The sequence below is a fragment of the Schistocerca cancellata genome, chromosome 2 (assembly GCF_023864275.1).
Source record: "Schistocerca cancellata isolate TAMUIC-IGC-003103 chromosome 2, iqSchCanc2.1, whole genome shotgun sequence".
NCBI classification, from domain to species: Eukaryota; Metazoa; Arthropoda; class Insecta; order Orthoptera; family Acrididae; genus Schistocerca; species Schistocerca cancellata.
The window spans coordinates 800,404,262-800,419,931 of NC_064627.1; the positions used below are offsets into that span (position 1 = coordinate 800,404,262).

Consider the following 15,670-nt stretch of genomic DNA (forward strand, 5'->3'; position numbering starts at 1 on the left):
CCGATCGTGCCTCCCTGGACAGATCGTGCCCTCCCGGACCAGACTTGCCCCCCACGTGTATACACATGCCTCTCCTCTTCTCTGCCAAGTAGACTTTGTCTCCCCTATGCACCTATCTTCTCCGCTACGCATCCCTCTTCTCTTGTCCACACTCCTCTTCTCCCCTCATACTCCTCTTCTCCCCTACACACTCCTCTTGTTCCCTACATACTCCTCCCTACCCTCTCCTCTTATTCCCTACATACTCCTCCCTACCCTCTCCTCTATGTCCTACATGCTTCTCTTCCCCCTAGACATTGATTTTTCCTCTACATGCTCAACTCCCCATGTACACTCCTCTATCTCCCTCCACACTCCTCTTCCTGTTCTACACTCATCTTCCTCTTTCCACACACCTCTTACTCTTTCCACACTCCTTTTACTCTCTCAATATTCCTCTTCCTAACACAATACTCTTCATCGTCCCTCAATACTCGTCTTTGTCCCTCAGTACTCGTCTTTGTCCCTCAGAACTCGTCTTTGTCCCTCAGTACTCGTCTTTGTCCCTCAGTACTTGTCTTTGTCCCTCAGTACTCGTCTTTGTCCCTCTGCGCTCGTCTTTGTCCCTCTGCGCTCGTCTTTGTCCCTCTGCACTCGTCTTTGTCCCTCTGCACTCGTCTTTGTCCCTCTGCACTCGTCTTTGTCCCTCTGCACTCGTCTTTGTCCCTCTGCACTCGTCTTTGTCCCTCTGCACTCGTCTTTGTCCCTCTGCACTCGTCTTTGTCCCTCTGCGCTCGTCTTTGTCCCTCTGCACTCGTCTTTGTCCCTCTGCACTCGTCTTTGTCCCTCTGCACTCGTCTATGTCCCTCTGCACTCGTCTTTGTCCCTCTGCACTCGTCTTTGTCCCTCTTCACTCGTGTTCCTCCCTCTGCACTCGTGTTCCTCCCTCTGCTTTCGTGTTCCTCCCTCTGCACTCATGTTCCTCCCTCTGGCGCGCTATACTTTCCCCCTGCGCGCTACACTTTCCCCCTGCGCGCTACACTTTCCCCCTGCGCGCTACACTTTCCCCCTGCGCGCTACACTTTCCCCCTGCGCGCTACACTTTCCCCCTGCGCGCAACACTTTCCCCCTGCGCGCAACACTTTCCCCCTGCGCACTACACTTTCCCCCTGTGCACAACAATTTCCCCCTGCGCGCTACACTTTCCCCCTGCGCGCTTCACTTTCCCCCCTGCGCGCCACACTTTCCCCCTGCGCGCTACACTTTCCCCCTGCGCGCTACACTTTCCCCCTGCGCGCTACACTTTCCCCCTGCGCGCTACACTTTCCCCCTGCGCGCTACACTTTCCCCCTGCGCGCTACACTTTCCCCCTGCGCGCTACACTTTCCCCCTGCGCGCTACACTTTCCCCCTGCGCGCTACACTTTCCCCCTGCGCGCTACACTTTCCCCCTGCTCGCTACCCTTTCCCCCTGCTCGCTACCCTTTCCCCCTGCTCGCTACCCTTTCCCCCTGCTCGCTACCCTTTCCCCCTGCTCGCTACCCTTTCCCCCTGCTCGCTACCCTTTCCCCCTGCTCGCTACCCTTTCCCCCTGCTCGCTACCCTTTCCCCCTGCTCGCTACCCTTTCCCCCTGCTCGCTACCCTTTCCCCCTGCTCGCTACTCTTTCCCCCTGCTCGCTACCCTTTACCCCTTTCTCTTCTGCACGTTCCCTTCACCCCCATCTCTCTCACCTCGTCCCCTCTCACTCACTCCCCACTCACACCCTCTCCACTCACCCCCCTCCCACCCACTCCCCTCTCATTCGCTCACCACTCATTCCCTCCCCTCTCGCATGCTCCCCTCTCGCACGCTCCCCTCTCGCACGCTCCCCTCTCGCACGCTCCCCTCTCGCACGCTCCCCTCTCGCACGCTCCCCTCTCGCACGCTCCCCTCTCGCACGCTCCCCTCTCGCACGCTCCCCTCTCGCACGCTCCCCTCTCGCACGCTCCCCTCTCGCACGCTCCCCTCTCGCACGCTCCCCTCTCGCACGCTCCCCTCTCGCACGCTCCCCTCTCGCACGCTCCCCTCTCGCACGCTCCCCTCTCGCACGCTCCCCTCTCGCACGCTCCCCTCTCGCACGCTCCCCTCTCGCACGCTCCCCTCTCGCACGCTCCCCTCTCGCACGCTCCCCTCTCGCACGCTCCCCTCTCGCACGCTCCCCTCTCGCACGCTCCCCTCTCGCACGCTCCCCTCTCGCACGCTCCCCTCTCGCACGCTCCCCTCTCGCACGCTCCCCTCTCGCACGCTCCCCTCTCGCACGCTCCCCTCTCGCACGCTCCCCTCTCGCACGCTCCCCTCTCGCACGCTCCCCTCTCGCACGCTCCCCTCTCGCACGCTCCCCTCTCGCACGCTCCCCTCTCGCACGCTCCCCTCTCGCACGCTCCCCTCTCGCACGCTCCCCTCTCGCACGCTCCCCTCTCGCACGCTCCCCTCTCGCACGCTCCCCTCTCGCACGCTCCCCTCTCGCACGCTCCCCTCTCCCCCTGTAACCATCACCCCCTCTCAAACTGTCCCCCCTCTAATACCTCCCCCCTCTTACACTCCCCTCTCTTACCCTCCCCTCTCTTAAACTCCCCTCTCTTAAACTCCCCTCTCTTAACCTCCCTTCTCTTAGGCTCCCCTCTCTTAACCTCCCCTTTCTTAAGCTCCCCTCTCTTAAGCTCCCCTCTCTTACCGTGCCCTGTCTCCCTCACACCCCTCTCCCCCTCCCCTCTCACCCCCTTCCCCTTCTCACCTCCTCCCCCTCATCTCCTCCCCTCTCACCTCCTCCCCTCTCACCTCCTCCCCTCTCACCTCCTCCCCCACACACCTCCTCCCCCACACACCTCCTCCCCCACACACCTCCTCCCCCACACACCTCCTCCCCCACACACCTCCTCCCCCACACACCTCCTCTCTCGCCCCCTCTGTCTCGCCCCCTCTGTCTCGCCCCCTCTGTCTCGCCCCCTCTGTCTCGCCCCCTCTGTCTCGCCCCCTCTGTCTCGCCCCCTCTGTCTCGCCCCCTCTGTCTCGCCCCCTGTGTCTCGCCCCCTCTGTCTCGCCCCCTCTGTCTCGCCCCCTCTGTCTCAATCCCTCCCCTCTCACGCCATCCTCCCTGACCCCATCCTCCCTGACCCCTTCTCCTCTAACCCCCTCCCCCTGACCCCTTCCCCCTGACCCCTTCCCCCTGACCCCTTCCCCCTTCCCCCTGACCCTCTACCCTCTCACCCCCTACCCTCTCACCCCCTCCCCTCACCCACTCCCCTCTCATCCAGCCCCTCTCACCCCCACCCCTCTCACCCTACCCCTCTCACTCCGTCCCCTCTCACTCCGCCCCTCTCACCCCCACCCCTCTCACCCCCACCCCTCTCACCCCGTCCCCTCTCACTCCGCCCTTCTCACTCCTTCTCCTCTGACCCCATCACCCGTGACCTCCTCCCCAATGATCCCTCCCCTCCCATCCTCTCACCTCCTCTGCTCTCGCCACCTCCCCTCTCGCCACCTCACCTCCTCACCTCTCACCTCCTCCCCTCTCACAGCCGCCCCTCTCACACCCTGACCTGCCCCCCTCTCACACCCTGACCTGCCCCCCTCTCACACCCTGACCTGCCCCCCTATCACCTCCACCCCTCTCGCCCCTCCCCCTCCCCTCTCGCCCCCTCCCTTCTCGCCCCCTCCCCTCCCCTCTTGCCCCCTCCCCTCCCCCCTCTCGCCACCTCATCTCCTCCCCTCATCTCCTCCCCTCACCTCCTCCCCTCACCTCCTCCCCTCCCACCACCTTATCTCCACCCCTCTCACCCTCTCCCCTCTTACCCCCTCCCCTCGCAAACCCCCTTCGCACCCCTCCCCTCTCACCGCCTCCTCTCCCACCCCTCACCTCTCAGCCCCCACCTCCTCCCCTCTCACCCCTCCCTTCCTCCACTCTCACCCCACCCCTCCTCCCCTCTCACCTCCCCACATCCTTCCCTCTCACCATCCCCACTCTCACCCCTCCCCTCTCACCTCCCCACATCCTTCCCTCTCACCATCCCCACTCTCACCCCTCCTCCCTCCCCTCTCACCACCCCACATCCTTCCCTCTCACCATCCCCACTCTCACCCCTCCCCCCTCCCCTCTCACCCGTCTCCCCTCTCACACCTCCCCCCTCCCCCTCCCGTCTCTCCCCCTCGCCTCTTCCCCTCTCAGCCCCTCACCTCCCCTCTCCCCACACCTCCTCCCCTCTCCCCACACCTCCTCCCCTCTTACCACACATCCTCCCCTCCCTCCCCTCCCTCCCCACACCTCCTCCCCTCCCTCCCCACACCTCCTCCCCTCCCTCCCCACACCTTCTCCCCTCCCTCCCCACACCTCCTCCCCTCCCTCCCCACACCTCCTCCCCTCCCTCCCCACACCTCCTCCCCTCCCTCCCCACACCTCCTCCCCTCCCTCCCCACACCTCCTCCCTTCCCTCCCCACACCTCCTCCCTTCCCTCCCCACACCTCCTCCCCTTCCTCCCCACGCCGCCTCCCCTCCCTCCCCACATCTCCTCCCCTCCCTCCCCACACCTCCTCCCCTCCCTCTCCACACCTCCTCCCCTCCATCTCCACACCTCCTCCCCTCCATCTCCACACCTCCTCCCCTCCATGCCCACACCTCCTCCCCTCCCTCCCCACATGTCCTCCCCTCTTGTACCCTCCGCCCATCCCCTGTCGTACCCTCCGCCCATCCCCTGTCGTACCCTCCGCCCATCCCCTGTCGTACCCTCCGCCCATCCCCTGTCGTACCCTCCGTCCATCCCATCTCGTACCTTCTGCCCCTCCTCTCTCGTACCTTCCGCTCCTCCCCTGTCGCACCCTCTGCTCCTCCCCTCTCGTACCCTCTGCTCCTCCCCTCTCGTACCCTCTGCTCCTCCCCTCTCGTACCCTCTGCTAATCCCCTCTCCCACCCTCCCCTCCTCCCCTCTCGCACCCTCCTCTCCTCCCCTCCTCCCCTCTCACCCCTTCATCACTCACCCCTTCATCTCTCACCCCCGTCACCTCTATCCCCCGTCACCTCTATCCCCCGTCACCTCTATCCCCCGTCACCTCTATCCCCCGTCACCTCTATCCCCCGTCACCTCTATCCCCCGTCACCTCTATCCCCCGTCACCTCTATCCCCCGTCACCTCTATCCCCCGTCACCTCTATCCCCCGTCACCGCTATCCCCCGTCACCGCTATCCCCCGTCACCGCTATCCCCCGTCACCGCTATCCCCCGTCACCGCTATCCCCCGTCACCGCTATCCCCCGTCACCGCTATCCCCCGTCACCGCTATCCCCCGTCACCGCTATCCCCCGTCACCGCTATCCCCCGTCACCGCTATCCCCCGTCACCGCTATCCCACGTCACCGCTATCCCCCGTCACCGCTATCCCCCGTCACCGCTATCCCCCGTCACCGCTATCCCCCGTCACCGCTATCCCCCGTCACCGCTATCCCCCGTCACCGCTATCCCCCGTCACCGCTATCCCCCGTCTCCTCTAACCCCCGTCTCCTCTAACCCCCGTCTCCTCTAACCCCCGTCTCCTCTAACCCCCGTCTCCTCTAACCCCCGTCTCCTCTAACCCCCGTCTCCTCTAACCCCCGTCTCCTCTAACCCCCGTCACCTCTATCCCCCGTCACCTCTATCCCCCGTCACCTCTATCCCCCGTCACCTCTATCCCCCCTCACCACTCAACCCCCTCACCTCTCAACCCCCTCACCTCTCAACCCCCTCACCTCTCAACCCCCTCACCTCTCAACCCCCTCACCTCTCAACCCCCTCACCTCTCACCCGCGTCAGCTATCACCCCCCCTCGCCTATCACGCCCCCTCGCCTATCACGCCCCCTCGCCTATCACCCCCCCTCGCCTATCACCCCCCCTCGCCTATCACCCCCCCTCGCCTATCACCCCCCCTCGCCTATCACGCCCCCTCGCCTATCACGCCCCCTCGCCTATCACGCCCCCTCGCCTCTCACGCCCCCTCCATTCTCACCCTTCCCCACATTATGTTCCCCTCTCACCCCTAGCCTCATTATGCTCTCCTGTCGCCACAACCCCATCTGTGAGCTCCCATCTCACCCCCACCCCCTCTGCACACTCCATTCCCACCCCCACACCTCACTCTCCTCTGCCCACTCTCCTCTGCCCGCTCTCCTCTACACATTCTCCTCTGCACGCTCTCCTCTGCACCCTCTCCTCTGCACGCTCCCCTGTCACCCCTCCCTCTGCACACTCCTCTCTGCATGTTCACCTCTCACCCCTCCCTCTGCACACTCGTATCTCACCCCTCCCTCTGCACACTTGGCTCTCACCCCTCCCTCTGCACACTTGGCTCTCACCCCTCCCTCTGCACACTTCCCACTCAGCCCCCCTCTGCATGCTTTACTCTCACACCCATCCTCTCTGCATGCTCCCCTCTCACCCCTCTCCTCTGCATGTTCCCCTCTCACACCCCTCTTCACTCTCCTCTCCCCTCTCCTATGCACACTCTTCTTTCCTTTACACACACCAACCCTTGTTACACACTTCTACCCCCCATACATTCCCTTTCCTCCCACACAGTCCTCTCCTCTTAAACTCTTTGTTCTCATCCTCTTATTCCTCCCACTCACCACCACCACCACCACCACCACCACCACCACCACCACCACCACCACCACCACCACCTTACTTACAGTTTCACCAGTCTTCTTTTGCTTGTTGTGAAAGTGATAGGTTACACCCCATTACATATCTATAAGCACTTGGCCTCCTTGAGACAGCCACTTCACAACACAACACAGCATGTGCCCTGCCCATGTGCACTCACATGAGTGTTAAACATCTTGTATGGAAATTAATATAGAAATGTCTTTTCATGCCATGGGATATGATTGGAAATGACTGGGAATTTCAGTAAAGCTACTTTGTGGCTAATTACTAATAATGTAGTAATCCACTCTAGGTTATTATATTATACAGGCATACTTACCATAATTTTCACCCTTACCTATTGTATCTTTGACATGAAGCCAGCAAATCAACCCAGCATTGATGAAGATGACACTGAATGATAGTGTACTTTCTGGTTTTTACATATGCAGTTTATATCATGAAATTATTCTAACTTTGACTTACTTTCTCCATTGATTAACCCAGTCTTCATATACTTTTAAGAGCACTGTACAGTCAGGGTATATCTTAGGTTAATGCAACATAAATTTTATGGGGGTGTATTGTAGTGTCTCTGCTGATAATAGTATTTTTTCAGGTCCATACAAAATGGAGCACCCTGGTGTACAATACACTGATTGAACATTATCTACACCTATGGGAATCTCTTTCTGATGTAACAAGTAAATGTACAGTAGAGCAGAAAGTTGTCCGCCTGCTACAAAATTCAGAAGCAAACTATGACAAAGATCAAACACTTATACTCTGTCAAATCCACAACTTTAGAAGTGGAATTTTGTATCTTTATGAAGAAGGAAAGCTGTAAGTACTTTGTAGCAGCAACATCTTTTAAAACTCTTTTAATCTTTACACTTTTTCCAGATAATCTCTTTATACTATTGTCATTATACAAAAATCTATTTCCTTCGATTTATTTCACAAATCTACCCTTCATTCCATCGTATTAAGCATTTCATATTCTGTTACCTGCAAGATGATTGATAAGGAACTGAGTGAAATTGATGGCACCTACTTCTATGAATATGGAAGAAAGCACTTCTGCCCCACCTATTTGTTGAATATATTCAGTTTTGTAAAATAAAAATGGTAGTTGTGTACATATAAGTATCATGATTTCAAATTTTCCTTGGAAGATGTAGAAAACTACCTAAATACTTACCATGGTTGAGTTATCAGCCCTTGATTAATTGGTGCATTCAAATGGAGGAACACTGCTCCATTTTCCCCAGAATCAAGAAGGGGATGTGTAAAGCCTGCAGTTAACACAGTCATATGACTTCTAGATATTACTTTAATTTTCACTTCATAAGCCAAGGCAACATAAACTTTCAGTGATAAAAATATCTGCATGAAAATTTGATGCTGTGTTATTTTCAGTAAATATTGAACCTGGGGAAAAAAATTGTTGGAGTTTGATTTTTTTCACACTTTCAGTTTCCCAGTGTAAATGTTTACAGTAGCTCAGTAAAAGTGTGTCCCGTAATGCCAATAATCAAGTCTCGTATATTTAAATTTCTGCAGATATTTTATATTCTGAGTGTCCTTTCAGAAGAGGTTGTTTGCTTTTCATTTTTAAACTTTCTGTATTGATTATTGCTGTTGGGAAGTGAAAGGCTGTGAATTCTACTCAATTCACTCATGAATAATCAACACTCAATATATATTATAAAAGTAAGTGTAAATATGTGTGCCACTAAAACGCATTTCTGAGTCCCAGTACAGTCAAGGCAGTTATATGGTGTGGTAGACCTCTATCCCCTAGCCATGAAGAAGCATCCCATTTTTATCTGAAGTGCATGCTTGTGAAAATATAAGGGCTGGAATCTCATCACCTAGAAATTTCTAGAACATTTGAGAGCATTCAAGAACATTCGACAGCATTCTTCTATAATGTTCCACAATGATCTGGGATGGTTTGGAATGTTCAGGAATAGTCTGGAACATTCAGAAAGATTCCAGAATGTTCAGTAACATCCCAGATCATTGTGGAACATTCAGAAGCCTCTTGAATGTTGTGGGATTTCTGGAACATTGTGGAACATTTGAAGCCTGTCATGGGTTCAAGCGTCAGTTTCTTATCTGTAACGAAAGGAGGATCCGAAAAAGTAGTGCAGTGAGAAAATAAAAACAAACAATGAAGTGTGAGTAGTCAAAATGATACAGTGACTGAATATAAATAAAAGTACAGTTTGGAAAGTATGCTTAGTGTATTTGTTAATAAAAAATTGATTTGATTTATATTTTATCCAATGCCCAAATGTTAAAGAGGAAGAGATCTTGCCAGTTCAGAAGCAAAATGGCGAAAACAAAATGAATAGCGAAAAATGAAACAGACGAAGAGAGCAAAGAACATTAGTTTCCAGCGAATGACAATGAGCACTGTGAGAATCAGAGAAACGGAAGAACAATAAAATGAACGGATTGAAGAATCAAGAATAGTATCACAATCTTATAATAAAAGACTACAAACTCACGCCAGCCGTGAACATCACCCTAAGAGAAGTGCACACGAGGACAAGTAAACAGTACAACCTAACAAGTGAAATATTCCGCTATGACCCGACTAAAGAATATAACAAATGCAAACACATGATAATCAAAAAAATGGCTAACATCTGCCAATTTTGCAACATGAAAAAATTCAGTAGAAAACTCCAGGGTTATGTTGCACGAATGGAAAAATTTTATTGCTATCACAGGAAGCACCTATGAAGGAATTTTTACATTACATGACCAATGAACTCCAGAATCAAAACACTTTCTTCAAAATATAAAAGCTGCAATACCTGCTTCCAAATGACTTCTTTTGGTGTCATTTCAATCAACACTAACAGAGATGAAATTGATTGCTTTTTCCTTCCACGGACAAATCTACCACAACATGGGATCATTACTAACACTAGCCAATGAAGATCATAAACTTCTGCAGTTATATTTCATTGGAAATGAAGAAACAGAAATTGATAAATGAAGCATAATATGAGAAATGATGCACAATATGAGGGGATTGAGGTGAATAGTAGTCCAAGACATACAGAGAATCTTACACAAACACAATCAACTGATTCACATATTTAAAATGGCACTAGACCAAATGATCTGTGATGGCTATAAAGTTATATTTCAAGCCAACAAAAGACCACCTGGAGAACATGAATGACAATTTCATGCATCTGAAATAGATGAAGTCACCATCGTAATTATGGACAGTGAAAACCCAAGCTGTGACATAATTGTACAATTAAGAAGAGGAGGACTACAACACATTGCAGAGACACACAGTTCATATGATGCCCTCCAGTATCCATTAATGTTTCTGCATGGAGAGGGTAGATATCATTGTTATGTGAAACAAATATGACCTGAAACAGGCATAGAAACAAACAAGAGAGTCACTTCCAAAAAGTACTATCCTTACTGCCTAATGATCAGAGGCAGTGAAACAGTCACATTCTCAACCCTTGCCATTTATTCCAACAATTCCTGGTAGATGTGTATGCAAAAATAGAAGCAGAATGGATGCTTTATGTAAGACTGAATCAGAAGGGACTGTACACAGACAATGCATCCACTTTCAAGATGCATTCATAAATGACAGAAACATTGATGACATTGGAACAATGGTAATCTGGCCCTCATCATGCACTGTAAGTCTGAAACACATTCATGAGTACACTGAAGATGCCATGGCCTACATAAGAAAATATGTATGATGTGACCTCTTCATAACATTAACATGCGACTCATTGTGCACAGAAATCAAAGAACAACTAAGATACAGACAAGCCCCCGTGCATTGAAACGTCATAGCCAGAGTTTTCCAACAAAAACAAATGAGATTTATTGAAGTCTTACAAAATAGATGCTGGATGTACACAAGCAAATGGCAAAATGAGGACTACCTCACTCACACAATCTCATATCGCAATATGACAGAATTCATCCCAGGGATATCAACAAAGTCATCCAAGCTGAATCTCCCAACCCACTAGAAGATACGGACCTGTACAACATAATAGTGGACCGTGTGGGCCATTAAACCCCAATTTGCCATGTGAGTGATGGAAAATATACAAAAAATACCAAAAATCATATTAGGACAATACACAAATGTGGGTTGATGGCTATCCCAAATACAGAAGACAATCACCCAAAAACGAAAACGGTGGTTTCATAGCAAAAATATGAATACGAGGCAGCAGTGAACTGGAAATAGATAATCAGTGGGTAGTACCATGTAAAAAACTGCTTTCCAAAGTGATCCAAGCCCACATAAATGTAGAATACTGCAGTTCAGTGAAATCCATCAACTATGTCTGTGAGTATGTGAACAAAGGCAGTGACATGACAGTATTTAAAGTAGCCACAGACTGCGAACAACAACACAGAAATGACGAGATCCTCATTTACCAAATAGGAAGATACATCAACAATAACGAGGCAGCATGGCAGATTTTTGGTTTTCCTATACACAAACGTGAACCAGCTGTGCAACATCTTGCAGTACATTTGGAGAATGGACAGAGAGCTTACTTCACAAAAGACACCACCAGAAGAACTGCAAGAGAACTACCTCATAACAATACATAAACAGCTTTTCACCAACTCTACCAAATGGATCCATTCACGAAAACATTACTATATGTTGGCAACCCTACCTATTATACATGGAACACAACAAGAAAAATCTTTCAACAATGAAAACAAGGAGTTCCAACAGAAGATCATCAAGGTGTCTTGAAGACAGGTGCACTAGGCTGAATTTTCACCATACATCTGAACAGCACTGGATGTTTCTACCTCCTGATGTTGCCACACGAAATATGGGGAGCCCCAAGTTTCACAGATCTCAAGATTGTTGTCAGTTACCTAAGCCAGACATACAGAGAAGAATTCCAATGCTTAGGACTACTGGAAAGTGACAACCACTGGTAATTAACTCTACAAGAAGCCTCACTCACAGCCTCAGCTGAACAAAATGAGAGATTCATTTGCCATAATTCTAACAATATGTAACCCATTGAATCTAAAACAGCTATGGGACTCCTTCAAAGAGAGTATGAGTGATGACATACTCTACCAAATTTAACAAGCTCATTCTGAACTGACCTTTTAATTCAGCAACATCCTTAATGAAACACTCATTCGCCTAGAAGATAAACGATTAGCAATAAAGAACCAGACCTTGGTACAACTTGGGATACAAGCACAACAGAAATATGCATCAGTGTGCTAAGCTTTGAAATTGGAAAGGAAAAAGCTACAACATGAACGAATTACTTCAATACATTGCTCACAACAAACCACACCTCAATGACAATCAAAAGGAAATTTTCAACATTATTGTGGACCGGATGAACAACACTGGCAGAATTATTTACTTGGGTCCACCAGGCAGCACCGGGAAAATGTTTCTAATAGAGCTATTGCTGGCGGAAATACATCCTAACAACACATCGCACTTGCACTGGCATTATAGCCACATTTATGGAAGGAGAACAAACTGCCCATTCTGCCCTACATCTACCACTGAAAATAGCCAAAGAACAATTCCCGGTATTTAAAATCTCGAGAGCATCTGGACTTCTGAAGCAAGGTAAAATTATATTCTGAGACAAATACACAGTGTCACATAAAAATGTCACTTGAGTTCGTGGACATAACATTACAAGATTTGTGAAGAACTTCTGAAGTGATGAGAGGAGCACTACTTGTACACTCAGGAGATTTTTTACAAGCACTTCGTTATCCCCAAGTCAGCATCAGCAGACAAGATCAGTGCATGCTTTAAAAAAAATCACATCTCTGGCCATTCATGCAATTACTATGACTAACAATAAATATGAGAGTTGAACTATTGAAAGATGAAACAGCAGCACATTTTGCCCAAGAGCTTTTAAAAACAAGCGAAGGCACATCTCCTACTGACCAGACAACAGGCCTCATTAAACTCAACAGCGATTTCTGCAACGTAGCCACTGTTGAAAACGAACTCTTCAACCAAATTTATCCAAACGTTGTTTACAACTATACCAATCGGAACTGGCTATTTGAAAGGGCAATTTTGGCAACTAAAAATAATATTGTCAATGATATCAACTTTAATGTTCAAAAGAAAATTCCCAGTGAAGAGAGAATAAACTAATTGGTTGACACAATGGTAAAACTCTCTGCATGTACCAGGAATGCTATTACACTGCCTTCGACTTAAAATTGGATCTCCGATCATACTACTTAGGAAGATCATCAAATAGCAATGGAATAACATCATTGAAGCCTAACTTATGATTGGAAATTACAAAGGACACCCACTATTTATCCCCAGAATACCACTGATCTGCCATTCCAATTTAAAAGACTGCAATTTCCAGTCAAATTAGCCTGCAGTTTACAGGTAACAAAGTGCAAGAACAAATCGCAAAATACTGCGGCATCAACCTCAAAGACTCTTGCTTTTATCTCATGGCCAACTATACGTAGTTTGCTCTCGAGTAAAAAATTTGAAAAATTTGTACATATATAATTGGATAACAAAATGAAAAATGTTGTTTATAAACAAGTATCGTAAATAGTTAGAACATGTTTTCAATAATTTTTTTTACCTCTTATCCTTTAAAGTTTATCCTTTTATTCCAACTACCACACAGTCTCATATCAACTCCCAGAGCAAAGCCAGGTACCCCAGCTAGTATTCAATGACAGTGGTCATATTTTAATTACAGTACTACTGTATACTCACCTATCAGCTATAGCTCACTTTTTGCCCATGTTTGCTTTCAGATAAATGAGTTTTGAAAAGGTTTTTGTCTTGAACAAACACAATTTTCTTACTTTTTATCCATACATATTTTGATGAAGCTACACCACCATCAGAGGGCTCATTTTATTTTCTGTCAAATAACACACCAAGCGAGATGGCGTAATGGTTAGCGGTGTGGACTCGCCTTCAGGAGAGTGGTTCAAATCTACATCCATCTATCCATATTTAGGCTTTAAGTGATTTCTCTAAATCATCTCAGACAAATTCTGAGATGTTTCCCTTGGAAAATACATGGCTGATTTCTGTCTTTAATCTTTCATAATTCGATCTCGTGCTCAATTTCTAATGACTTCTCTGTCGATGGGGGTGTCAAACTCTAATCTTCCTTCCTTCCTGTTAAATAACAGGAACAAATTCCATGATAATGTATGCTGCTTGGGTTTAATGTCTTTATATTCATAACATTTTAATAGCACATACTGATGTTCAGGTAGATATCTGTTATCTGCAGTCACTCGGTGTTTTGGTAAAGTTTGTTACTTGCAATGTATAAGGATTTCTGTGTGGTTGCAGGTGACAAACAGTACCATACTTCGGCTATCCTGAAGATGACAGACAGCTTCACGAATATCAGTATGTGCTATGAAGTTATATACAGGATGATTATAAAGTTATATACAGGATGATTATAAAGTTATATACAGGGTGATTACAATTAAAGTTAAACTTCTGAAACGCTGTAAAAATAACACCACTGGTCAGAATCATGCCAAATTGCCACAGAATATTGCCGGAGAAGTGGGAAAACGTATGGCAAAAGGAAAAAAATAGTGTGAAAGTTGATCAATGAGTCAGAATCTGTAAATGAAAACACCTGAGATGTGCACAACCCATTGAAGTTGGTATAAACACACCGGGTACACGTCTTTTCTCCTTTCGCATCGGCGACGTTCGCCATGGCTGTCTCATTGCAGGATCGTGCTATGCTTGTAAAGCTGTATTACAAGAATGATGACTGTGCACATGTCACTCTGCAGAAGTTCTGGACACTGAAGGAATAAAAAAGGCGTTAGTCTGATGACTGCTGTGGGTCTGGAGGAAATGATTCAGAAATTTGAAAAGATGGGTTCTTTTGGTGTGCAATCTGGTAGAGGGAGGAAACAAATTGATTTGATGTCAGTGGAAGCAGTGGCCACAGCAGTGCAGGAGGAGATGAGTGGTGGTGTGCAAATTTGTAGTGCTTGGAGAATTGCCTGAACATTGGACATACCCGTAAGCACGGTGCATAAAATCCTATGAAACATCCTTCCTTGCTATCCATTCAAAATTACCCATGTGGATGAGTTGCTTCCTGTTGACATGCCAGCAAGAGAGATCTTTGCTTTAGAATTTCTCACTCACATGGAAGTGGACAATAATTGGCCATGGAAGATTTTGTGTACAGACAAAGCCCACTTCTCTGATAGGATATGTCAAGACACAGAATCGTCGAATATAGGCAATGGAAAACCCACACGCAAATCAAACAGTACCACTTCATCCTGAAAGGGTCACTGTGAGGTGCGGGTTTACAGCATCATTTATCATAGGGCCATATTTTTTCGAAGAGACAGGTGCTTCCGGTCCTGTCACCTGTACTGTCACTGCTAAGTGCTATGAGTGTCTTTTGTGCAACCACGTCATTCCAGCTCTCTAACAGTATGGATGTGTGGATGGTATCATTTTTATGCAAGATGGTGCATCTCTGCACATTGCAGATACAGTTAAGCAGCTGCTAAAGTGCCATTTCAGAAATGCTACCATTTCGGAAATGCCACCATTTCCCTACAGCCTGGCCATCCTGATCATCTGATCTTAATTTGTGTGCCTTCTGGCTGTGGGCCTGTCTGAAAGATGTTGTGTTCAGTGTTATGATTGCAGACTTAGCTGCATTGAAGGCACTTCAACATATTCTAAACATGACCCCGGAAACACTTCAATCAGTTGTGGAACTGCTGTTTCTCGATTTCAACTTGCTGCAGAAAATGGTGGACATCGTATTGAACATTTTTTGTGCCAGTCACACGGAAATTAATAGTCCGATTTGACTTTGATGCTTTTTATGTAGTTTTTGGCCTCAAGACAATTACAAACCAATGGAATTGACGCTTTTTATGCGGTTTTTGGCCTCAGGACAATTAAAAACTGATTTTTCTCATCCTATGTGATATGACCTTGCCGTGGTAGATGAGCTTAGG

The 15,670-nt window shown here is 48.8% G+C and overlaps 1 protein-coding gene across 1 annotated transcript in view; it reads left to right on the forward strand.

Annotated features, from left to right (window-relative positions):
* The window catches only part of LOC126162660 (vacuolar protein sorting-associated protein 11 homolog), a 202,161-nt gene that overhangs the window by 120,553 nt on the left and 65,938 nt on the right, over positions 1-15,670 (forward strand). Inside the window, exon 14 of the mRNA XM_049919301.1 lies at positions 7,251-7,474. Coding sequence (XP_049775258.1) covers positions 7,251-7,474 — 224 coding nt within the window. The remainder of the gene's footprint in view (positions 1-7,250; positions 7,475-15,670) is intronic.